The sequence below is a fragment of the Sorex araneus genome, chromosome 6 (genome assembly GCF_027595985.1).
Source record: "Sorex araneus isolate mSorAra2 chromosome 6, mSorAra2.pri, whole genome shotgun sequence".
Lineage (NCBI taxonomy): Eukaryota > Metazoa > Chordata > Mammalia > Eulipotyphla > Soricidae > Sorex > Sorex araneus.
In genome coordinates, this window is record NC_073307.1 from 36,273,369 (window position 1) to 36,295,519 (window position 22,151).

The 22,151-nt window shown below is 39.6% G+C and overlaps 1 protein-coding gene across 2 annotated transcripts in view; it reads left to right on the top strand.

Moving 5' to 3' along the window:
* The window catches only part of CEP120 (centrosomal protein 120), a 58,825-nt gene that overhangs the window by 6,857 nt on the left and 29,817 nt on the right, over nt 1–22,151 (top strand). For both annotated transcript variants that reach the window (XM_055142554.1, XM_055142553.1), the window contains 12 exons: nt 1,067–1,208; nt 3,482–3,630; nt 6,226–6,423; nt 8,350–8,577; nt 11,162–11,378; nt 12,205–12,367; nt 14,809–14,958; nt 15,635–15,817; nt 17,192–17,288; nt 17,378–17,530; nt 18,374–18,463; nt 21,953–22,045. In XM_055142554.1, the coding sequence (XP_054998529.1) occupies nt 1,067–1,208; nt 3,482–3,630; nt 6,226–6,423; nt 8,350–8,577; nt 11,162–11,378; nt 12,205–12,367; nt 14,809–14,958; nt 15,635–15,817; nt 17,192–17,288; nt 17,378–17,530; nt 18,374–18,463; nt 21,953–22,045 (1,863 nt within the window). The remainder of the gene's footprint in view (nt 1–1,066; nt 1,209–3,481; nt 3,631–6,225; nt 6,424–8,349; nt 8,578–11,161; nt 11,379–12,204; nt 12,368–14,808; nt 14,959–15,634; nt 15,818–17,191; nt 17,289–17,377; nt 17,531–18,373; nt 18,464–21,952; nt 22,046–22,151) is intronic.

Sequence of the window (22,151 nt, forward strand, 5' to 3'; positions counted from 1 at the left end):
CCTCCCTTTCCTTGTCTCTGTCGGAACCTCTTTTTGGTGGTTATCTCCGCCTGTTCCACTTACTCTTCTGCATTTCACTTTTGCCGCTATTGTTACAGAACTGGACTCTGATCGGAGCCTTCTAGTTGTTCCTCTGTTCCCAGCAACTTGCTCCGCCCTACTTACCAGTCAGGAAGTGCACTTACTGAAACACTTAGGAAAACAGACGCCCTCATACAACAGCCAGAGAGGATTCAAGATATTAGTCTTGTGTATTTTATTTTTGAAAATGTTTCTACTTAGGCCTTTTAAAATATTTCAACCTTTTTGTACCTTACTGACTTTAGAAATGCTGATTTGTATTTTCTGTATTTTATTTTGTCATAAATTTAGGAGACTTTGTATATCAGTTTACTTTTTTTAAAAAATTTTTTTGCTGGACCGGGGATTGAACTCAGGGCCTCATACATTCAAAGCCTGCAGTTTGAATCTCTTTTGTGGTTGTTTCTGGGTCACACCTGGTGGTGGTCGATACTTACGCCTGGTGTGGAGATTTCCAGCCTCTTATGGAATGAGGTGGGGTTTGGGCAACACATAGCATTGCTTAGGGATCAGTTTTGATGGCATTTGGGGGAGTAAATACAATTTTGGGGATCTGAGCCCAATGTATTAGTGAGTGCACAGCATGCATTCTAGCCTTTTGAGTCATTTCTCTGGCCCCTGGTTTGAATCTAATATTAGCATTTTGAAAGAAAAATTCCCTTATCATTAATATTTTTTTGCTGCTAACAAGCAAATATATTTGAAAATGAACTATACATTTCTCAGTTGCCCAATTTTTCATAGAATCATTTAAAAGAAACTCAGGCTAGTTTTAGTCTTAAAAGAGGACTTGTTTTGTTCACCCATGGTTGCCGGTCAGGTCTTGTCCCTTAGTCCAGAAAAAGCTTTTCTTTAATTTTATAGCCTGAACCACAACCATGATCATGCACAAGTACTGAAAAACTACAGAAAATATATGTGGAACCTTTAGAACATTTTCTACTACCGTTTATTTTCTACTAACCACTGTTTTATTATTCTCTAGGCACCAAAATGGTACCAGTTGCTGAGTAATAAATACACCAAGTTCAAGTCAGAAATACAGATTAGCATTGCTTTGGAAACAGATACAAAGGCACCAGTGGATAGTTTTAAAGCAAAGGGAGCCCCGCCCCGAGATGGAAAAGGTTTGTGCACCCTCTCTGAGAACACTGAGAAGTCTCACCTCTGGACTGGGGCTTTTCAGAGGGAAGATAATAAAGGGAGAAGTTTCTAGAATTTTGCTTAGAGGAGAAGGAGTCTAAGCAAAATTTTGCTGTAGCACCCGAGACAAATATCTGACATTGTTATTGTTGTACATGGTATAGTTGTACCACTTCACAAAACTTAGAAACACATTTTCTGTTCAAGATACATATATATATCTGAGCAAAAAAAAAAAAGGATTATGTATTGCTTTTATAAATTGCTGCTCAAGAATTATTTTCTCCATAGGGTAAATGTAGGAAAACTTAAAATGCTATTTCCTATACACTTAGTTTTACAAACCTTTCATAGTTCTTCAGTTGATAAACTTCATTTTATTTATTTATTTATTTATTTATTTATTTTTGCTTTTTGGGTCACACCTGGCAATGCACAGGGGTTACTCCTGGATCTGCACTCAGGAATCACCCCTGGCGGTGCTCAGAGGACCATGTGGGATGCTGGGAATCGAACCCAGGTCGGCCACGTGCAAGGCAAATGCCCTACCTGCTGTGCTGTCACTCCAGCCCCGATAAACTTCATTTTAAATTTAAATTGTTCCCCTCTTGCCTCTATTGGGTTGTGGTAATGACCGGGGCCTCCACACCTCCAGTTTTGTAGTCACGTATTTGGCTCCACGCTCTCTTGAGAGCTGCACATGTTCAGTTGCGGTGACTCGGACATACTCTGCCAGGGCCCCACCCTTCCGTCATTGTGCTCTTTCCTTGTGCATGCACACAGCTACCTGGCTGGGGTGTCACAACAGAGCTGGCAGGACTGTGGTGTTGGGGACTGAACTTACGGCCTTACCCTTGCAAGTTAGCACTTTAGCCACTGAACTTTTTCCCAGCTACCAGACTGTGATTGCAGTATTGTCTTCCAAATAGTTTCTGAAAGTTCTCTCTATTCTTGTTTATTCATCCATCCCCTCCCCCAGTTCTTGCCGTCCACTGATATTTATTTTTTGCTGTCTCTATAGTTTTGCCTTTCTTGGAATGTGATATAGTTGGAGTCCTATAGTGCAGAGCTTTTTAGTTTGGCTTCTTTCACTTAGTAATGTGTGTTTCAGATTCCTCCAAGTTTTTTTTTTCCCCCAGTGGCTTGAATCTTTTTAATACTGAGTAATATTCTATTGTCTGAGTATATCACAGTCTGTCTGCTCACTTACTGAAGGACTACTTGGTTGCTTCCAAGTTTTTGAAATTAGGAATAAAATATTGACATCTCTGTATAGAGCTTTGGTATGAACATAAAGTTTTATTTTACTTGGGTAAATACTGAAGAGCTTGACTCATGCATTATATGGTAGCTATTTTGTTTCATACGCTGCCAAACTCTTTTCCAAAGTGGCTGTACCATTTTATTTACCTGCCAGCAATGAACGAGAGTTCCTGTTGCTCTTTATCATTGTCAACATTTGGTGCAGTCTGTGTTGGGTGTGGGCTGTTTGAATTGATGTGCAGTACTATCTCCTTATTGTTTTAATGTACAGTTTCCCGATGAGATAGTGTTAAATTCCTCTCATGTGCTTACTTGGTGAGGTGCCTGCTCAGGCCTCTCGTCCACTTTTTCATCAGTTGTTTCGTTATTGTTGAGTTCAGAAAGTTCTTTGTATATTTTGGATAGGAATAAATGTTTTAAATATGTGATTTGTCTTATCATTCTCTTGAGATTATTCTCAGTGGGCACACTTTTTTTTTTCGGTTTTATGCAGTCAGGCTTAGCAATTAATTTGTGGATCATGTGCTTGATATTATATCTAAAAAGTTATTATCATAGCATACATTTTTCTTCTCTGTTTCTTCTAGGAGTTTCTTAGGTTTGACTTTACTCGTAAATCTATGTCTGTTTTGAGTTCATTTTCATGCTAGTGTAAGGTCTGTGTCTAGATTCGATCTTTTCTATATAGGTGTTTAGTTGTACCAGCACTGTTTCTTGAAAATGCTATCTTTGCACCACAAAATTGCCTTTGCTCTTTCATTAGTGATCAATAGACTATTTATACGGGTCTGTTTCTGGACTCCTTTCTGTTCCATTAGACTGTGTATCTTTTTCACCAGTACTACAGTCTCAATTACTGAAACTCTAGTAAATTCTGAACTTGAGTAATACTATTCCCCTGCCAGTATATTGAAACAACATAATTAGCTTTCAGAAATCTTCACTGTTTTATGGCAAACTAGTTTGTGATTTAATTGTGTCTTTCTCCATCAAGTACCGGCCAGCCTGTCTGGACTTGACCCCAAGGACATTGTGGCGGTGCTGAATGAGGAGGGCGGCTACCATCAGATTGGAGCAGCGGATCGCTGTACTGACTTCTTCATTATGTCAGTGACTATAGCATTTGCCACCCAGTTGGAGCAGGTGAGACTCCCTGAGGATGGGGATTCATGAAGAGCTGCTATTTTTAAACCTGCCCTTTAGAATTTAAGAAAATTCTCCAGTAGACTTTTTTTTTTTTTTTTGCTTTTTTTTTTTTTTTTTTTTTGGGTCACACCTGGCGATGCACAGGGGTTACTCCTGGCTATGCACTCAGGAATCACCCCTGGCCGTGCTCAGGGGACCATATGGGATGCTGGGATTTGAACCCGGGTCGGCCGCGTGCAAGGCAAACGCCCTACCCGCTGTGCTATCTCTCCAGCCCCTCTCCAGTAGACTTTTTTTTTTAAAAAAAACCTATTAAGCATTTTAAGGAATGCTTCTTTCTCAAGGTGCTTCTTTTTCAAAGTTATTTTTTTGAGAATTGTGCAATGTTTACAGTACCATGTCAGCCATATCTTACTACTAAGGACTTTTACACTCAGGTTGGCAAGCGACATGAATGGCAGTCTTTCCACTACTTTCTCTGCCAATGCAGACGCTGTGCATTTTTCAGGTTTCAGGTTGGTTTCTGTGTAGATTGCTTCTACAGTGGGATACGATGACGTCAGGTTAGATTGACTGGGTTTGTAGGCAGATATATACACAGGTTCTCCCTTTGGGACCACCTTTTCCTTTTTAATTTATTTTAAAAGTTTTAGTTTATAATACTGCTTAAAATAGGGTTTCATGCATAACGTAGTCCAGCACCACACCCCTCCCCCGAGTGTTCACTTCCATCATTGCCCCCATGTCCGTTCATTTTAATACCCTCATATCCCCTCCTTGTGGTAGGATTCCTACTGAAGACCAGTTCTCAGTCGGGCATCTTTTTTTATCTAACCGTTTGTTTTAAGCTTTTTTTTATCTCAGGATATCATTTATCTATATGTAACTAATATTACCTATAAAACTATTCACTATATAGATTTTAGTATCTCCTACTGATGATGTATCAGTAGTTTAGAATATCCCATTGTGATTAATGCATTCTTAGAGAATTTATGATATCTTATAAGAGAGTTCTATTCTATAGAAAAGAACCCCATGTTTTAGGCATGTGTAGTCATCCTTTTACAATTTTATAGGTGTCCACAATTTGATAGTGACTGTTGCAGCTTTTTTTTTTTTTTTTCTTCTTCTTCTTCTTTTTGGGTCTCACCCGGCGATGCACAGGGGTTATTCCTGGCTCTGCACTCAGGAATTACTTCTGGTGGTACTCAGGGGACTATATGGGATACTGGGAAGGAGATGCAGGCTTGGAGATCTCAGCCCCTGGGACCCGCACACCTGGGTTCCTCTGCTGGTTCTTTCATGTGTGAGGCTCATCCGAACGTGTGGAGAATGGTCTTGAGCATGGCTGTGGCTGGGTTCTGGAGGTCTTCGGCTGCCTGGGCTCTGCTCGGGGCGGGAAGGGAAACTCAGCCCACCCCTCCGAGGGGCCCTAGTGAAGACAGCCAGGCACGGGGGCAAGAGACTCTGCCATAAAGAAACATAGTAGGGAATAATATACCTGAAGGCAATAGAAAAGAAGAGCAGAATTGGTATTTAGTATAAGCTTGCTTCTGGGCTGGGGATGGGGGAGAAGACAATAGGGAATACTTAGAATAATGGTGGAGGGAAAAGTGTCTGCCATAGAGCTAGGCTGGGGGAGTGGCAGGAGGGAAACTGGGGATATTGGTGGAAGGAAGTATACCTAGTAAAGGGATTGCTGTTGGAACATTATATGCCTGAAACTTAATAGTGAAACTTTGTAACTCTGTAATTAACAGTGATTAAAAAAAAAATCAAAAAGTAAAATCCACCCTTTTTTCTTTAAAGGAAAGTTCACATGTTCATGAACAACATATCTTTACAATTTGTATGCTTCTGTATGCTATACTGTTATTTTGTTAAATAATTATTACTTTGGTCACCCCCTGGCTCCCACCCAAGCGGTGTGGCCCCTCATGGTGATTTTGTGCATCAGTTAGGCTCTTCAGCACAAGGGCCAGGAGTTGGGGAGCTGTGTGGGCTGTGCAGAGCAGGGCAGACTCAGGGATGTAGAGGTGCTGGGCTGCCCCCAGGGCCACACCCAGTGATGCTTGGGGACCTCCATGGTGGTAACCCGAGGTGCTCGGGTCAAACCTGTGTGGGCTACATGCCAGGCATGTACCTCAACACCTGTGTACAGTCTCTTCGGCTCATTATCTTGTTTTTCTCCTTCTGTATTATGACTGTTTTCTTTTTCACCTGAGGTCCTGTGATTACAGTGCTGTTAAAGATGGTTTCTCATGCACATGATTCCATCATCACACCCATCACCAGTGTACCCGCCTCCTTCCCCCGAAGACCCCAAGTGCCTCTCCCTTTCAGCCTCTTGCCCAACTCAGTCCTGTGGATCAGATCTCCTGTTGTGTTGCCTTTTCTCTGGCCCATATCTTTAAAAATGAACCAGAGTAGGAGTTTTATGGTAGTTTTGCTAAGATTTAGGAATGTTAAATGGCTGATTTTAGGACCTGAAATAAATCATGGAAATTTTAGTAAATACCTTGTGAATTTGTTAAAGCGTACTTAATGGGCTATGAAGTAATACTCTTTTCTTTTTCCTTAACTGTTTAGTTAATCCCATGTACGATGAAACTTCCTGAAAGACAACCTGAGTTTTTCTTTTACTATTCTTTACTGGGAAATGATGTTACAAACGAACCCTTCAACGATTTAATCAACCCGAACTTTGAGCCAGAGCGAGCATCTGTTCGAATACGAAGCAGCATAGAAATTCTTCGTTTTTATCTGGCTGTTCAGTCTAAAATACAGGTAAGTGCTTAGTAGTTTATTGTAAATTAATGCTTCTAAACATTTGAGTGGTAACTAAACTACCTTTTTTTTTAGTATTGGAGGTCATTTCTCTGTCATGTCTTAAGTTTTTAGGAATTATTCTGACTGGTAAAGTAAACAACAGTTTAACTCAGAATTTTTGGAGATAATATACTTCCTTACCTAGTTTTTGAGGAAACAGGTATAAACTAATTTTAAATTGAGTTCTGTTTAAAAGTGATCAACTGACAACTACTGTTCTTTTATTCAGACTGAAAAGGAGTAATAAAATGCCACGTTAGTTGTTTTTCAGAGTGACACATTAGACTGAATTTTAGGTGGGAGGTAAAAAGAGGCACTAAGACATTTTAGTAGAACAAAATTTAGAAGTACTGATAAATCCAAGCCAAATTGAAAATTCATGACAATCAAATTATGAAGTGCTGAGAGGATGCGCATTAGTTTTTACTGTGTCTTACATACCAATCTTCACCCGCAGTGTTAGTTTCTTTATTCATTTGATTTTCATGATATTAAAATTGTAAATAACTTTTCTCTACAACCTGTTTAAAATACCTAATGAGTTTGGAATCTGCCTTTTACTTGTATTTTAAAGAATCAGTTGAATTAGTAGAGTTTGTTCAGAAATAAAAGTTTGCCCCAGTTGGACTGTTAAAAAAAAAAAAAAGCCAGCTCCACTTAATAAATAAGAATACTCAGCTCTGTTGTGTCTCTTGCTGCACTCAGATATATACATTAGTAAAATAAATCTAGATAGCTTAAAAAGTAGAAAGTAATACCTAGTAACTTTTAGACTATTCCAGATCATTTATGACATTAGAACAAAAAAAATTTTTAATTACCTGTTCTCTGAATGTTTGCCAGTGAAAAAGGATTGTTATATAAGAGACACTTGAAACAACCTGAAATTCTTTTTTCCCTTTTTTTTTTTTTTTGGTAGTTGCTGATAAAGTTGTTGGAGCAATAGCACAGTGGCCCTTGACCTGATCCTGGCTTGATCCCTGAAACCACGTATGGTCCCCCTAGTGGTCCCTGAGTGCAGAGCCTGGGTGCAGAGCCTGGCCACTGCTGGCTGTAGCTCAACAGCTAAAACAAAAGTTGAATTTTTGGTTAACTATTAGTGATTAATAGCACTTGCCACCCCACAGGCAGTTTTTTTTACTATCAGACATTGTTATTTTATATATATAGCGTAAAAAATCAGAAAAGGAAGAAACTCATAAGTTTCATAAATTATAAGTATAATAAATATAAGTATCTTATGAATTAATAAAACAAGTTGAGGTTCTTTAATTTCCAAATAGGTTGTGGTTCTTTTAGAATTACATTAATTTTCAGAACTGCTTTCCATTGATGTTAAAATGGAAATTGAAACGTTTTTAAGGTAGTTTTTACTTAACACATGAATACAATTTTCAGATATACCAATAGCATAATAAAATATTAGTATTCATGTCAAGGAGACAAAAATGAGTGATAACACTTCCGTATGTCTAGTATTAAAAGGGAAAAATGAAAAACAATAGCTTTATTGTTGAATTCTTGATTTTTTTTTTTTTCCTTTTTGGGTCACACCCACTGAAGCTTGGGTTATTCCTGGCTCTCCACTCAGGAATTACTCCTGGCAGTGCTGGGTGGGGGGAGCATATGGGATGCTGTAAATTAAACCCGGGTCGGCTGTGTGCAAGGCAAGCACCCTATCTGCTGTGTTATCGCTCCAGCCTTGATAAATTTTGTTTTATCAACAATTATAACAGTTGTGTTGCGAATCTATTCCTTAGTTACTGCAAGTCAATAGGATGATGATCCATGCAAGGAAATACAATGCAGATTATATAATTTTTTTTTTTTTTGATGTGTTTAGGAGAAAGAAAATATAAAGCCCAATTTTGCCTTTCATTTTAGATCCATCTCTGCTGTGGAGACCAGTCACTTGGGAGTACAGAAATACCCTTGACCGGATTACTGAAGAAGGGAAGTACAGAAATCAACCAGCATCCCGTCACAGTGGAGGGTGCCTTTACCCTGGAGCCCCCAAACCGAGCCAAGCAAAAGCTCCCCCCGATTCCAGTGGAGCTTGCCCCAACGGTGGGAGTCTCAGTGGCTCTGCAGCGGGAAGGCATAGACTCGCAGGCAAGTGGTGACCGCTGTCCCTCTGCTGTTGCCATTTCTGATTACTCAACAAGGTGGAGCTTCAGAAGTTACCTAGCATAAGAAGCAGTAATAACTCCTCTCTGGCCTACATCATATGATACCTCCCTTCTGAGGAGACCTTTCTGAGGAGCACTGTGATTTTTCCGGCTAGGATTATGAATGACCATAGCGAGGCCCTCTGGGACTCTTGTCTCTTCTCTGAAAACTGTCACTTCCACATCCCCCCCCAGACAATGGTCAGTGACTAATGGCAGAAAAAGAATTCCAATAAAAAACATTTTCAGACCTAGATCCAGGGCATTTATATTAACGGGGATACAAATGGGCAAAATTCACCAATCCAAGGGTATAAGTGGCAGATATATTGAAGTGCCAAACTCACGGGGCGGGGGAGCCAGGCTGTGCATGCAGGATACTGGAGCTAGCACTGGGTGCTCCCCCAAGTAATTGCTCTGGGATTTTCTGAGTTGCACTAGATGTTGCTCCCAAACCAAAATAATAATAATAAGAATAAGAATAATAACCAGGTATTCTCTTAGATCAGAGACTCTTCCATATGGAACTGGATAGTTCCCACTGTAGTGTTTCCTTTTGTGCATCTTATTTCTGTCTTTTTGAGCTGAAAATTTGTACATTATTTTCTTAAAACTCACGGAGTTGGTCCTACTTTTGATTTAGCTTTTCATCCTATTTTCTGTAGGAGTCTGTAGAGTCCATCATAGCTTTCTGTAGCAGTCTATAGAATATCTCGTTTCTTGAGCTTGTCATATTCTGAGTGTTTTTTTTCTTATTGAAACCTTCAGTGTGTTAAGTGACTGTTCCTGATCACTTTGTTTTCCGAGAGTTTGTTGTTTATTATTTTTGTTCTGTCATTGAGGGTTTTTTTTATACCTTTGCTATATCCTTTTACCACCAAACGAAGTTAAACATACAGCAGTTTGAATGCTACATGCCAGGGAGATAGAGTCTTCCATGTCTGTGAAGTTGGGATTCCAGGGAATTGTTCTCTCCTTGTGGTGTCATTAACCCTTGAAATTTCAGATTTCCATCCTGTTTTGCTACTTTTTGTTATTATTATTTGTTTGTTTTGAGGCCACACCTGATGGTGCTTAATGGTTACTCTTGGCTTTGCACTCAGGGATCACTTCTGGCAGTGCTCTGGGGACTATATGTGGTGCCAGGGATTAAACCTGGGTCCACTGTTTGCAAGGCAAGCACCCTGCCCGATGTTCTATTGCTGTGGTTTAAATTTCCCAGTTTTTTCTTTTGTTTTTAAAATTTTATGTAAAGAGTTGGACTGCTTTTACTTTTCAGACAGGCGATGTTCTCCTTGGTTAGACTTTCTTTTATGTGGTTTTATTTGCTGTTATCCATTGGTACTAAGACTTGTTTTGTCACTTGCATGCCAGCAGAGTAGGGTAGGGGCTTGGAGCACACCCTGGCAGGAGGAACGGACAGGAGGCCAAGCCTGTCCTGTGTTTTGTGACATCACTGGTAACCCTCCCCTCCGAGGCCCCACACACAGACTCGGCGTTCTGTCTCCTGTCAGTGGCCTCTCTAAGGTCAGTGGGGGAGAGAGAACTTTTTTGGTTGCCCTCCTTGCTGGGGCCCTGGCCTTTGTGGAGCACCCTGGCCCCTCTGTGTGGCTGTACCGGGACCAAGGACATGTCCCTCACTCCATTCCCACTTTCCATCCCTCCAGTTCACTGGCTGGGCCAGCACCCGCCACCTGTGCCTCCAATGAAGAATGACTCCCACACACTGTGTGGGACTTTGAGGTGCAGGGGCGCCTCAGTCTCAGCCCTAGCTGTGGGACTCTGGGTCCTGTCTGTCTTGCCGGTTAGTAGGTCCTTTGGGAAAAAGCAGGCAACTTCTCTTGTCACTACTGTCCTGTAAGCATGTGTCCTAATCGTTTAAAGAACTGGTGTTCAGGGGCCGAAACAATAGTACAGCTGGTAGGGGGCTTTGCCTGCACACGGCCAACCCATGTTCACCATATGACCCCTGGGCCCTGCCAGGAGTGACCCTGAGTATGGAGTCACAAGTATCCCTGAACATTGCTGGGTATGACCCCCAAACAAACAAACAAACAAAAACTTTGATCTTTATATAGGTTATGAATTAAATGTAGAAAAATTAAGTAAGAGGTTTTAAAGTATGAATGCATTTATTTTTAGAGAGTAGTAGAGCAAAGAGCAATAAGAGGTGGTTATAGGTATTGGTTTTGATTTGGTTTTTTTTCCTTTAGGGATAATGGCCTCTATTTTGTTGCATTGTTAGGACTAAGCATTCATAGAGGCATCTATGCCTGGCTTTTTTAAAATCAGCTATCCCATCAGGATGCGGTCTGGTACTCAGCTCTGGATAACCTATTTCCTCCCTATTCTCATTCATTTTTCTGGCCCTAGATACTAGAAGAAAAGTTGCAAATGATGAAGAAAACTAGACTAGGAATGTCTAAAAAGGGAAGAGAAGCTATTTTTTTTAAAAAAAAATCAAGCTATTTTTTGCTTAATTATGAGTTTTTTTTTCCTAATTTTACTTTTCAAAAAATTGATTTCAGCCTTTAGTTGAATTAAAGACCCAGAATGAACATGAGCCTCAGCATTCAAAGAAGAAAGTTTTAACCCCCATCAAGGAGAAGACACTGAGTGTACCAAAATCTCCAAGCATGTCCCCTGTTCTCCCTCAAAACCAGTCACCCCCAACAAAAGATGATGCAACAGAAAGTGAAGTGGAAAGCTTAATGTATGATCGAGAAGCAAAACTTAATCCAAAAGGTAAGGTTCTGATTATATAGAAATTTTGGAATTAGTAGGTGGAGCAATCTCAGAAATGACAATGAGGCTTTCCATGGGCCTTAAGTAAAATTTGTGGCTTTTGAGTTGCTATGAAATAAAAAAAATAAGGAATAGCACTTTATTTGACTTAGAAGTTGTGATGTGCTGCAAGAGAAATTTTTCGTTTTCATAGTAGAAATTGCCTTAAAAAGGTACAGTGATCACATTTGATTGTAAAGAGACTGAAGATACTATTAATACAGGTTTCTAAAAATTTCTCACCCGTGGCAAGAGGATCTATAGCTATTCTTGCTACCCTGGAGTTACATGGAGTGGGTGTAAGTTATAACTCTGTCTCTGAGTAGCTATATATTCGTAAAATATCTCTGTTCTTAATAGGTTTATTCTAGTTGTATCTCTTTTTTCATGTTTTTACTTTCTGTTAGACTGTGCCATTTGTGCCTAAAATAGCTACTGACTTTTAAAAACATGATGTAATTATGTCTGTCAAATATGGTCCCTTGAATAATGACTTATGTTTATAGCTCCTCTTGAGTGTCTGCCAGGCTGCTGTCAAAGGTGACTATCAGTATTATATGCTATTATGCTTTGCGTCACACATTATTTTGAGAACTAGCTTTTTTCACAGAGATCTGTAATGGGAATTAAAGCAGTGTGATTTGGGCTAGTCATTATAAGGCTTTTATGCCTTAATTCATGCTTATAAAACCAAATAGTTAAATTTCTTGCCTGTACGTAAATGAGATATGGTATCTCTAAATTATCTGTTTAAAAGAAACTATAGTTCTTGTTGTTGTTCTTTTAGCCATCAGTTCTGCACCAGCTGCAGTGACTACGTCCAATGTATCTGAGACAGTATCGGGACAGAAAATCGCTGTTCCAGCAACATCGCATCATTTCTGCTTTTCAATAGACCTAAGGAGCGTCCATGACTTGGAAGCTGGCTTTCCAATCAATTGTATATTAAGGTGTGATTCGATTTTGTTTCAAAAAATCCTTTTTTGCTACAATATTTACAATATGATTTACTGTGGAAAGGAGGGTCTATGTTGCAACAATTTAAGCCTAGAGTTCACACAGCTACTGGGAAGGAAGGAGAGGGGGAACGCTAGTGGAGGCCTGGGAGATTGGCGTGCAGGTGGGGGGCACTGTTTGGGCACAGAGTTCCCTGCACTGTCAGCCAGGCTAGTAAAAATGCTGAGTGACTAATATCAAAAATTGGACAAGGTATTCTTATCTGAGGAATTGCTAATGCAGAAGTGTCACCAAAGAATTTAAAATGTAAAACCAGTGACCTAAAAGAGTATCCTCTGTCTCAATAATTTGGAACCTAATCCAGAATGGCAGGATGATATCAGTGTAATAATTATTGGTCCTGAAATAATTTATTAATGATGCTCTTTAAAATTTATGAATGCTTGAACCTAAATATGTTGTTTCTGGGAAAGGCACAGCAGGTCAAAATAATGGAAGCATGGTATTTCTACAAATTTCTAGAAATCTGTATTACAAAAGAAGTTTAGAATATGTCCCTATTTTTTAATAGGAAAATGAAAATATATGTACATTTCTGTAGTTTTGGAGTTGAGATATAAGTATAATGTTCTTTGGTTTAGAGTATTTAGTTTCTCTTTTTAAATGTACTTGTAGTAAATAAGAGCATTTGCATTGACTTTATGTGATTGAAGAAAGTCCTCTTGGATTCCGTGCCCAAGCATCTAGGTGACTGCTTATTGCTTCCTGCTCTCAGGTGATGCGTACCTTTGAGATGCATGAGTTAACTCATACTGTCAGGTTCAATTCTCTGATTCTTTATTGTTTCCAAAATTCTCTGAGCTTTGGTGTGAATGATAGACAGACTCAAAGAAACCTGGGACTGAGTGTAATTGTGAACTCACAGAATGGAAGTCTGAGATCTCTCCCGTTGCTACTAGAGAGTAGCAGTAGGATCCCTTCAGAACTAAGCACAGAACATAGGAATGAATATCTCAAATTAGATATTGTGAGGGGAAAGCCAATTTAGGAAGCACTAATTATGGGGTTTGTATTTCCTTCTTTCTAGAAAGGCAGTTTGTTTGCTCATGAAGTACTTACTTGATGGTAGCACTGTGCCTACTGTTTAGGGATTGTGGTCCCTATGAAAATGCTCAGTCATAATATATATATTTGTTTTAGGGCCATACATTGTGGTACTCAGGGATCACTTCTGGCAGGGTTTGGGGACCATATGTGGTATCAGGTATTGAACTGTGGTGTCAGTCATGTGCAATCCAAGTGTCATTTTACTTCTTGTACTACTTTTAATTTAAAAACTCCATTTGCAGAGCCAGAGGTATAGGGGGTAAAGTGCTTGTCTTGCTTATAGTGGACCCCACTTCATTTTCCGGCACACCATATGGCCCCCTGAGTCCTGCCAGGAGTGATCCTGGAACACAGCTGGTATGGCCCAAAGCAGCTCCTCAGAATTTCTATTTGCTTATAATGTTCATCACTGTATCACTGTATCACTGTCATCCCATTGCTCATCAATTTGCTTGAGTGGGCACCAGTAACATCTCCAAGTGAGACTTATTACCGTTTTTGGCATATTGAATACGCCACAGGTAGCTTGCCAGGCTCTGTCATGCGGGTGAGGTACTCTTGGTAGCTTGCCGGGCTCTCCGAGAGGGACAAACAGATCAAACCCGAGTCGGCCACATGCCAGGTAAATGCCCTACCCCCTGTGCTATCGCTCCAGCCCTTACTTTTTTTTTTTTGCTTTTTGGGTCACACCTGGCAATGCACAGGGGTTACTCCTGGCTCTGCACTCAGGAATTACCCCTGGCGGTGCTCAGGGGACCATATGGGGTGCTGGGAATTGAACCCGGGTCGGCCGCGTGCAAGGCAAACACCCTACCCTCTGTACTATCGCTCCAGCCCTCCTTACTTTTACTTATAATGTTCATAAGCTTAAAAAAAAACAAGAACTAGAAATATCATTTTTAAATTATAGCATACGATTTAAAAGATTTCAGTTATTTTTATATACCTTCACAGTGTTCAATAAATAATTGATGTCAGTGGGGCTGGATAGTATAGATACCTTGCCTTGTATGTGGCAGACCTGGGTTCACTTCCCAGCACCACACACCGTCCCCTGAGCATCTTTGGAGTGACCCCTGAGCACAGCCAAAAGGAAGCCCTGAGCTCTGCCAGGTGTGGTCCAAAACCAGAATAACACAAAAAATTGATGTCAATTAGTATGATATTCAATTATAAATTTTCTTATTCAGAAAATTTTGATTTCTATATAAAAAATTGCTCTAGTTTTCCTTCTCAACTATGCTCTGCTCAATTATTTCTTAGGATTACAATTTTCTCTGGTGTATTCCATATCCATATTATATGAGGATTTTTTTTTTAATTTTAGGTATTCATATCCATTCTTTGGAAGTGCAGCTCCTATTATGACTAATCCTCCTGTAGAAGTCCGGAAAAACATGGAAGTTTTTCTGCCCCAGTCTTACTGTGCATTTGATTTTGCAACTATGCCTTACCAGTTGCAAGATACTTTCTCAAGGTATTGTATGCATTGTATATATGGTGTCATTTTCCAAAATTAATCTTAGTTTAAATCCACAGCAGTTTATTCAATTGAGAATCTAGAAGCAAATGTACCAATAATACTGCCCATGAAAGATTTTGTTGTCACTATGTTTTATCTCACTATGAAGGGTCTGCAGATTTTCATAGCTCAGATATCAAAACTTTGTTAACATAACCTGAGTAATGTAGGAGCTTTGAAAAATAGTTTTGCCTTTTTTAAAATTATATGAAGATAAGGAAGAACGTTTGTCATTGATTTACCAAATCATGAATAGTATTCTTTGTTTTTAATCTGTACATAATGAAGTCTACCATATTAACATCTGAAATGAATTTATGAGGAAAAATGAGATCTGTAAAATGTATTTTTAGTTTTTCAGAGCACCACAGTTTAGATTTGTATATAATCTTTAAAGGAAGACAGACATAACTAAAAATTAACTAGTTGTTGGAATTATTGTGTTTAGTGTTTGATTACTATTGCATAAAAATATGTATAGAAAAAAACATTTGTTTTGTATGGAATTGACCTCCTTCAGACCAGGTAACAGAACTACCTGTGACCATAGGAAGGGGATTCAAAGGGTATTATTTTAGAATAAAAGCTTCTTTGGAGTTGAAGTTTATAAACACATTTTTCTCTTCCTCAGAATTCCATTGCTGGTTGAATTATGGCACAAGGATAAAATGAGTAAAGATTTGCTTCTCGGAATTGCCAGAATCCAGCTTTCCAATGTCCTGTCTTCAGAAAAAACTCGGTTTTTAGGTTCCAGTGGTGAACAGTGTTGGCGTCAAACTTATAGTGAAAGTGTGCCAGTTATATCAGCACAAGGGTAATTTATTTAATAAATTTGGTCTTTGCCTTTTTTAAAAAAAAAATCTGTGTAGTGATTCTGATTAGCTAGCTACAATACAATGGAATCTTTCTTCCTTGAACATGAGGGTTATATCTCATTTGCCTTTCTTAGCTTTCTGATCATAACCTCATACAAAGAAACGACTCTGCTACTATATTACATAATACCTATACTGTCAAGATTAAGGGCAGATTTATAATGTATTCTTTCATTAATGTGCATCAGATATGTCTGCTTGAAAAATATTTTAACTTTTGCCTCAGAGATCTAAAGAGAATGTTACAAATATGTGGCACTGTAAAAAAGTAATTGAATTTTTACCTGAACATTCATTATAATGATGAGCAGTTGAACAGAATTATATTTGTTGAGCCAAGAAGAATGCTCATGGTCTCGACTGAGTGCTTTGGGTGCTGGGGGTCTGGATCTGCTCCCTGGCACCATCATGGTCCCTGAGCACAAAAAGATCACAATTTGAGTGATTTTAAAATTAAACACAAAATTTAACAGATATAATTAAAAATAAGTTAAACAATTAAACTGACCTATAAATACTGGTTTCAGATATATAACATACTATTTTGGCATTTGTATGTATGGCAAGGTGATCGCGACTAGGCTAGTTATTAGTTGTGGTATTTTATTGTATTTTATTTATTTATTGCTTTTTTGGGTCATGGTGATGCACAGGGGTTACTCCTGGCTTTACACTGAGGAATTACTCTTAGCAGTGCTCTGGGGACCATATGAGATGTTGGGAATCGAAGCCGGGTCAGCTGCATGCAAGGCAAATCGCTCCAGCCCCTAGTTGTGGTATTTTAAACCTTGTTATCTAATTTATTTTTTCCTTTGATGAAGAGTTTTAAGATGTATTCTTCTTAGCTTTCAAATGTTGCATGTGTTGTTTTTTTTAAATGATAATAAGAATGTAGAAAGAAATCAGGCCCAGTAAAAAGCTGAACTATGAATGAGTTAACTGAAATTTATTTACTTACTCTTCCCCATCCAAAGGTATTACTGCTTGCAAGATCTGGAAATTGGGATTTTAGAGAAGCAGTAGTCTGGGTAACTGAAATGTTTTTTAGTTTCAATTTCAGTTACTGAAAAAGCTTTAAAATTAGCATTTAAATTTTTCCAAATAATCCACAGCTACCAAAGGTCATTTGGCAGGAAGTGCAAGTAGGTATTTAATAGGGTGTCTGTGATCAAATAATGATGTATATATTAGCTCTGAAAGCTGAGAGACTGCTACAGCATGAAATGTTGCTGACTCAGTGCATTATTATTGGGGAAATAAGAGGAAAACTAGTAATTTCATGAATTTTAAGACATACCTGATTTCTTTTGTAGGACAAATAACAGGATAGTAGATCTTTCTTACACAGTGACTCTTGAAGATTATGGATTAGTAAAAATGCGGGAGGTTTTTGTCTCTGATTCATCTCAGGTATTTGTCATCCTATTAAGTTATTTTTGAACAATGTTCTGTGTATGAATGCATTTGTTTCATTTTTTTCTTTTTAATTCATCTCTTAGGGTTTATGTCCTGTACAGCAGAAGCCTTTTTCTCTTCCCCCAGCACCTTGTCCTTCAGAAATCCAGCCAGAGCCACGTGATACCTTAGAATACAAAGCAGCACTTGAACTAGAAATGTGGAAAGAGATGCAAGAAGACATTTTTGAAAATCAGGTTACTTGGAAAATGTTCCTTAGCAACTCTATTTTTGTCTGTCTGATATATTTTTCCTTCTCCGTGGTAGACATCTCTTTATGTTTCCAGGGCTGCCCTATCTAGGCCTTCTCAATAGCCAGAATGACTTGTCAAAGAAAAACTGAAAATAAAAATAGTCAAAGTGTGATAATTTGGCAGAAGCCTCTCAGAAGGACTTCACTAAACTTTGTGTCTGATTCCTGAGTAGAAATGGAATGAGGGGCCAGAGCGATAGTCTAGGGGGCTTCGATGCTTGCCTTGCCGGTGGCCAGCCTCAGTGTGATCCCCCAGCCCTGCCAGGAGTGGCCCTTAATCACCGCTGGGTCTGGTCCGAAAAACGAGCCAAAGGGAAACCGTTTGGTATGAAAGAATTCTTTTTCTCCTCCACAGCGTGCTCGGGGCTGGGCACAAAGACGCCACTCCTAGAGGTACTCGGTCTGGTGGGGTGGGCTGGCGGTCAGTGCTCCTTGCTGCAGGCTACACCTGGTGGAGCCGGGGACGGAGCGCCAGGCCTCACACTTCTGGGCATGCGCTCTTCAGTTCTGAGCCGTATCCCAGCCCTGGAAAAAAGTTTTTTCTTTGTTTTCTTGGTGGTGGGGGTGCTTCCCAGATAGTGCTTAGGGTTTCTGGGGGCCATACCCCATGCTACTCTGCCAGCTGGGCCAGGAAGTTCACACTCGGGCTCTGCACCTGTACCCCGACCCCATGAGTTTGCCCCTCACCCTTGAAGGAACTTTAAAGACAAAATAGTTAGTAAACTGAAAACAGGTCATTAAGTAACACAGGGCTTTTCATGATTCTTGTTTCAATTTTCTTTCATAGCTCAAGCAGAAAGAACTGGCCCATATGCAGGCTCTTGCAGAGGAATGGAAGAAAAGGGACCGGGAGAGAGAGTCGATAGTAAAGAAAAAGGTAATAAATAGCTTGTACAGGAGTTGAAGGAGAGAGAGCATCTTGTATGTACATTTAAGAAAACCTCTAGAAGAAAGAGCTAATTATACTGATTCTATATTGACCCATAAATTGAAAGCTGGACAGGGGCAGGAAGAAAGCTTTTTACTGTAAGATATTTTGTTTCTTACATTTTGCTGAGAATCAGGTCTCCTGATCTATTAACTTCTGAAAGGATATGATTTGTCACTGACTCCATTTGGGTTTATTTTAATTCTGACTTCATCTTTTTCTTTACATTCTTGAGTAATATATTCTGAAATTATTTATAATAGGTTCTCTGCTAGTTCCAGCATCTGTATCATTTTGAGATGTTCTATTGATTCCCCACCCCTCCCCACCTTTCCTGGTTTATAGCTTACGTTTTCCTACTTCTTTGCATGGTTGGATGTGATTCTTTGCATGTGATAGCACAGTGGGTAGGGCGTTTGCCTTGCATGAGACTGACCCGGGTTCGATTCCTCCATCCCTCTCAGAGAGCCTGGTAAGCTATCGAGAGTATCCTGCCTGCACGGCAGAACCTGGCAGGCTACCTGTGGCGTATTCGATATGCCAAAAACAGTAACAACAAGTCCCACAATGGAGACGTTACTGGTGCCCACTCGAGCAAATGGATGAGCAGTGGTATGACAGTGCTACTGTGCTACAGAGAGAGGTTAGGTATTTGACACCACTGACTGTTGTCCTTTGTTCTGGAATTCATCACTGGGGAAGTGATCCTCTGAAGCTTTGTTGGGACAGTGCTATGCTTGTTTATATGGTCTCCTGGGAGTGAAGGACCAGATGAGGAGTGCGTCTCTGCTACTCTTTTCAGTCTGTCTGGGGGGAATGTACAGTGCTCCCAGACCTGTCTGAGCTCTGAGGGCTGCTGAGCCAGTTGCTTCCCCTTGTAGGTTCCCAGCCTCAGACATGCGGCTCTCCAGTGCTCGATCTCTGCATACCTCCTGCTGCCTCTTCAACTCCCTAGTTCCTTGAGCCTCCCCCTCACTGCGCCAGTGCTGGGCTCCTGGGCATCCCCTGCCAGAGCTGCAGCCTGCACACTGCTTGTCGCATGTATTGGCCGTCCCAGGCTGCCTGCTGCCCGGTATCTGAAAAGAGTTGTTCCATAAATGTTCAGTTTGTGTTTGCAAAGGAGAGCAGTTAAGTCTTTTGTGGTGGAAGCAGAAGTGAGTTCTACTCACTAGCTAGATATGAGTGAGTTGGAAAATAATTCAGTTTTCTAAAATTTTCAGTCTGCTTCTAGAATGAGTTTCTTTTCCTTCTTTTTTAACATTGAACCACGGTGAGATACAGTTACAAAGTGTTTATGATTGAGTTTCAGTCATATAGTGTTTCAACACCCATCCCTTCACCAGTGCATATTTCTCTCTCTTTCTCTCTCTCCCCCTCTCTTTCTCTCTCTCTTTCCTGCTCCCTCCCTCCCTCCCTCTTTCTCTCTCCCTCTCTCTCTCTTGGGCATTTATGGCGCATTCTCTCTCTCTCCCTTCCTCCCTTCCTCTTCCTCCCTCCCCCTTTCTCTCCCTTTCTTTTCCTCTCTCCCTATCTCTCTCTCCCTCTCTTCCTTTCAGGCATTGTGGGTACTGTTACCAAAAGGGTATCATATAGATCAGCACTCAATTTTTGTACAGAGTGGTCTCTTTTCCATCCTAACTGTACTCCCTCTCCTCCTTTGTAGCAATCTTCCTACCATGGACCAGACCTCCTGGCCCTTGTGTCTACTGTCTCTGGGTATTATGCATATACTCTGTTCTTTTTTTTTTTGTTTTTATTCTGCAAATGAGTGCAATCATTCTGTTTGCCCCTCTCCCTCTGAAATGAGTTTATTCTTGGACCCCCCTTTTTTTTTCACTGTTAGTTTCCCAGTGTTAAGGTTTGCAAAATTCAAGTCCTCCTGGTGCCACAATTGAACTTTATGTTGCCCCCCCAAAAAAGTTCTACTGTAAAAGTTGAAAAAAAGATTCACCAAGTAATTTTAGGTTGATTGCCATTTTCGTATTATGGTTAATGCCATTTAAATAATGTATCCCACCATTTCAACTTAAATTGATAAGCTCCCGACAAGTTAATAACCCTATTCAGAAAATTTGCCTATTAAGAAAATGACTGGGCAATTTATATGAATTAGTCATATTAGAAAGTATATTTGAGTTTGCTATCAAAATGTATTTATATATTTTGAGAGTAAACAGCTTATTTGTTTTAATGTGTTCTATGTTTAAAAATCCAGCAAGACACTAAGATTAGGCCAGTAGATTTAAAAAAATGATACTTTTTCAACTTGATAACATATTAAAGTTAAGTAACTGAAGACTCCAACTAGTATTTTTTTAATATCCTTAAATGTAAGAAACTTTTATGGTGATTTATTGTAGCCACCGGAAGTGTTTTTAAGATACTGCAAAGCTTCAGTACTTGAAAATTTACCTGAAGAAATCTGTGACATTGGTGAAACCATGTATATTTGTTTTCCATTTCTGCTATTTTGCTATTCTGCATAAAATAATGAACTAATAATAAAGCTCATCTATTTTTTAGGAGCTGTTATGATTTTAAAAAAGATATTAAATATATTAAATAGCTAGTAGTCAGAAATCTAAGATGAAATAGTGAATTAGTCTAGATAATAAGTAAATTCAAGTTAGAACCCAAATATTAATGTTTCATGGTAGTAAATGAATATTTCATACATATTCACCTAGTTGATTTTTTTTATTTTTGGGCCATGCTTGGCAGTGCTCAGGGCTTACTTCATGCTCAGGGATCACTCCTGGCAGTGCTGGATGACTGTTTGTGGTGCCCGGGATCCAGCCTGGGTCAGATGCATCAAGGCAAGATGCCTTACTCACTGTACAATCCCTCTGGCCCCAGATTTGTTTTTTAGAACTATCAGGTTTTATTGGTCATTTTGCAGGAATTCTGTTTTCTGATAAAGAACAGATGACTCAGGGAAATTTTTCTGTTTGATAATTTATCCTTTTGTGTTAAGGTTTTTTCCTCAAGTAAAGGAAGCCTTAGTTAGCCATAAAGTAGCTGTTATAACACTTGCTTGGGATGTCTGGGCTAAAGTTAAGTATGTTAAACTATACCAGAACTGAACCTAAAGATCGAAGAAACTGTGAATATTGCTTGATCAGTTTGTTTTCTCACCTGGAATAGGACTCATATCCTTAAAGAGAGAAGAGCTGGCCATGAGGCCTGTAGAAATCGGGGTGCTTGGGAGGGCGCTTTTAGGAGACAGCAGTTGTAGAGCTGTCTACCCGTGCATGCATGACCCAGTAGACGAGCTTTCCTTGAGCTTGGTGGAAATGGCGTCTGCTTGGGATTGGTGGGTGTAATTCAAGTTTTCCCCATTTTCCCCATTTTCAGATTCTCTGAGTAAAAAAATAATGCATTTCCGAATTGATGTTTTGTATTTGAAGGAAAGATAAGGTCATTTTTATTATATTTTAGGTGGGAGAATATACTATTCTTGAGGGAAAACTGCAAAAAACCCTGACTGACTTAGAGAAACGGGAGCAGCAGCTTGCCAACGCAGAATCAGAGGTATTACATTCCACTATATCACGAGTCTACGCATTAAGTCCATGCCATTGTGTTCCTTCTTCCTTTATACTTAGACAAAATAGTGAAAAGTTTTTATTTGAGATGG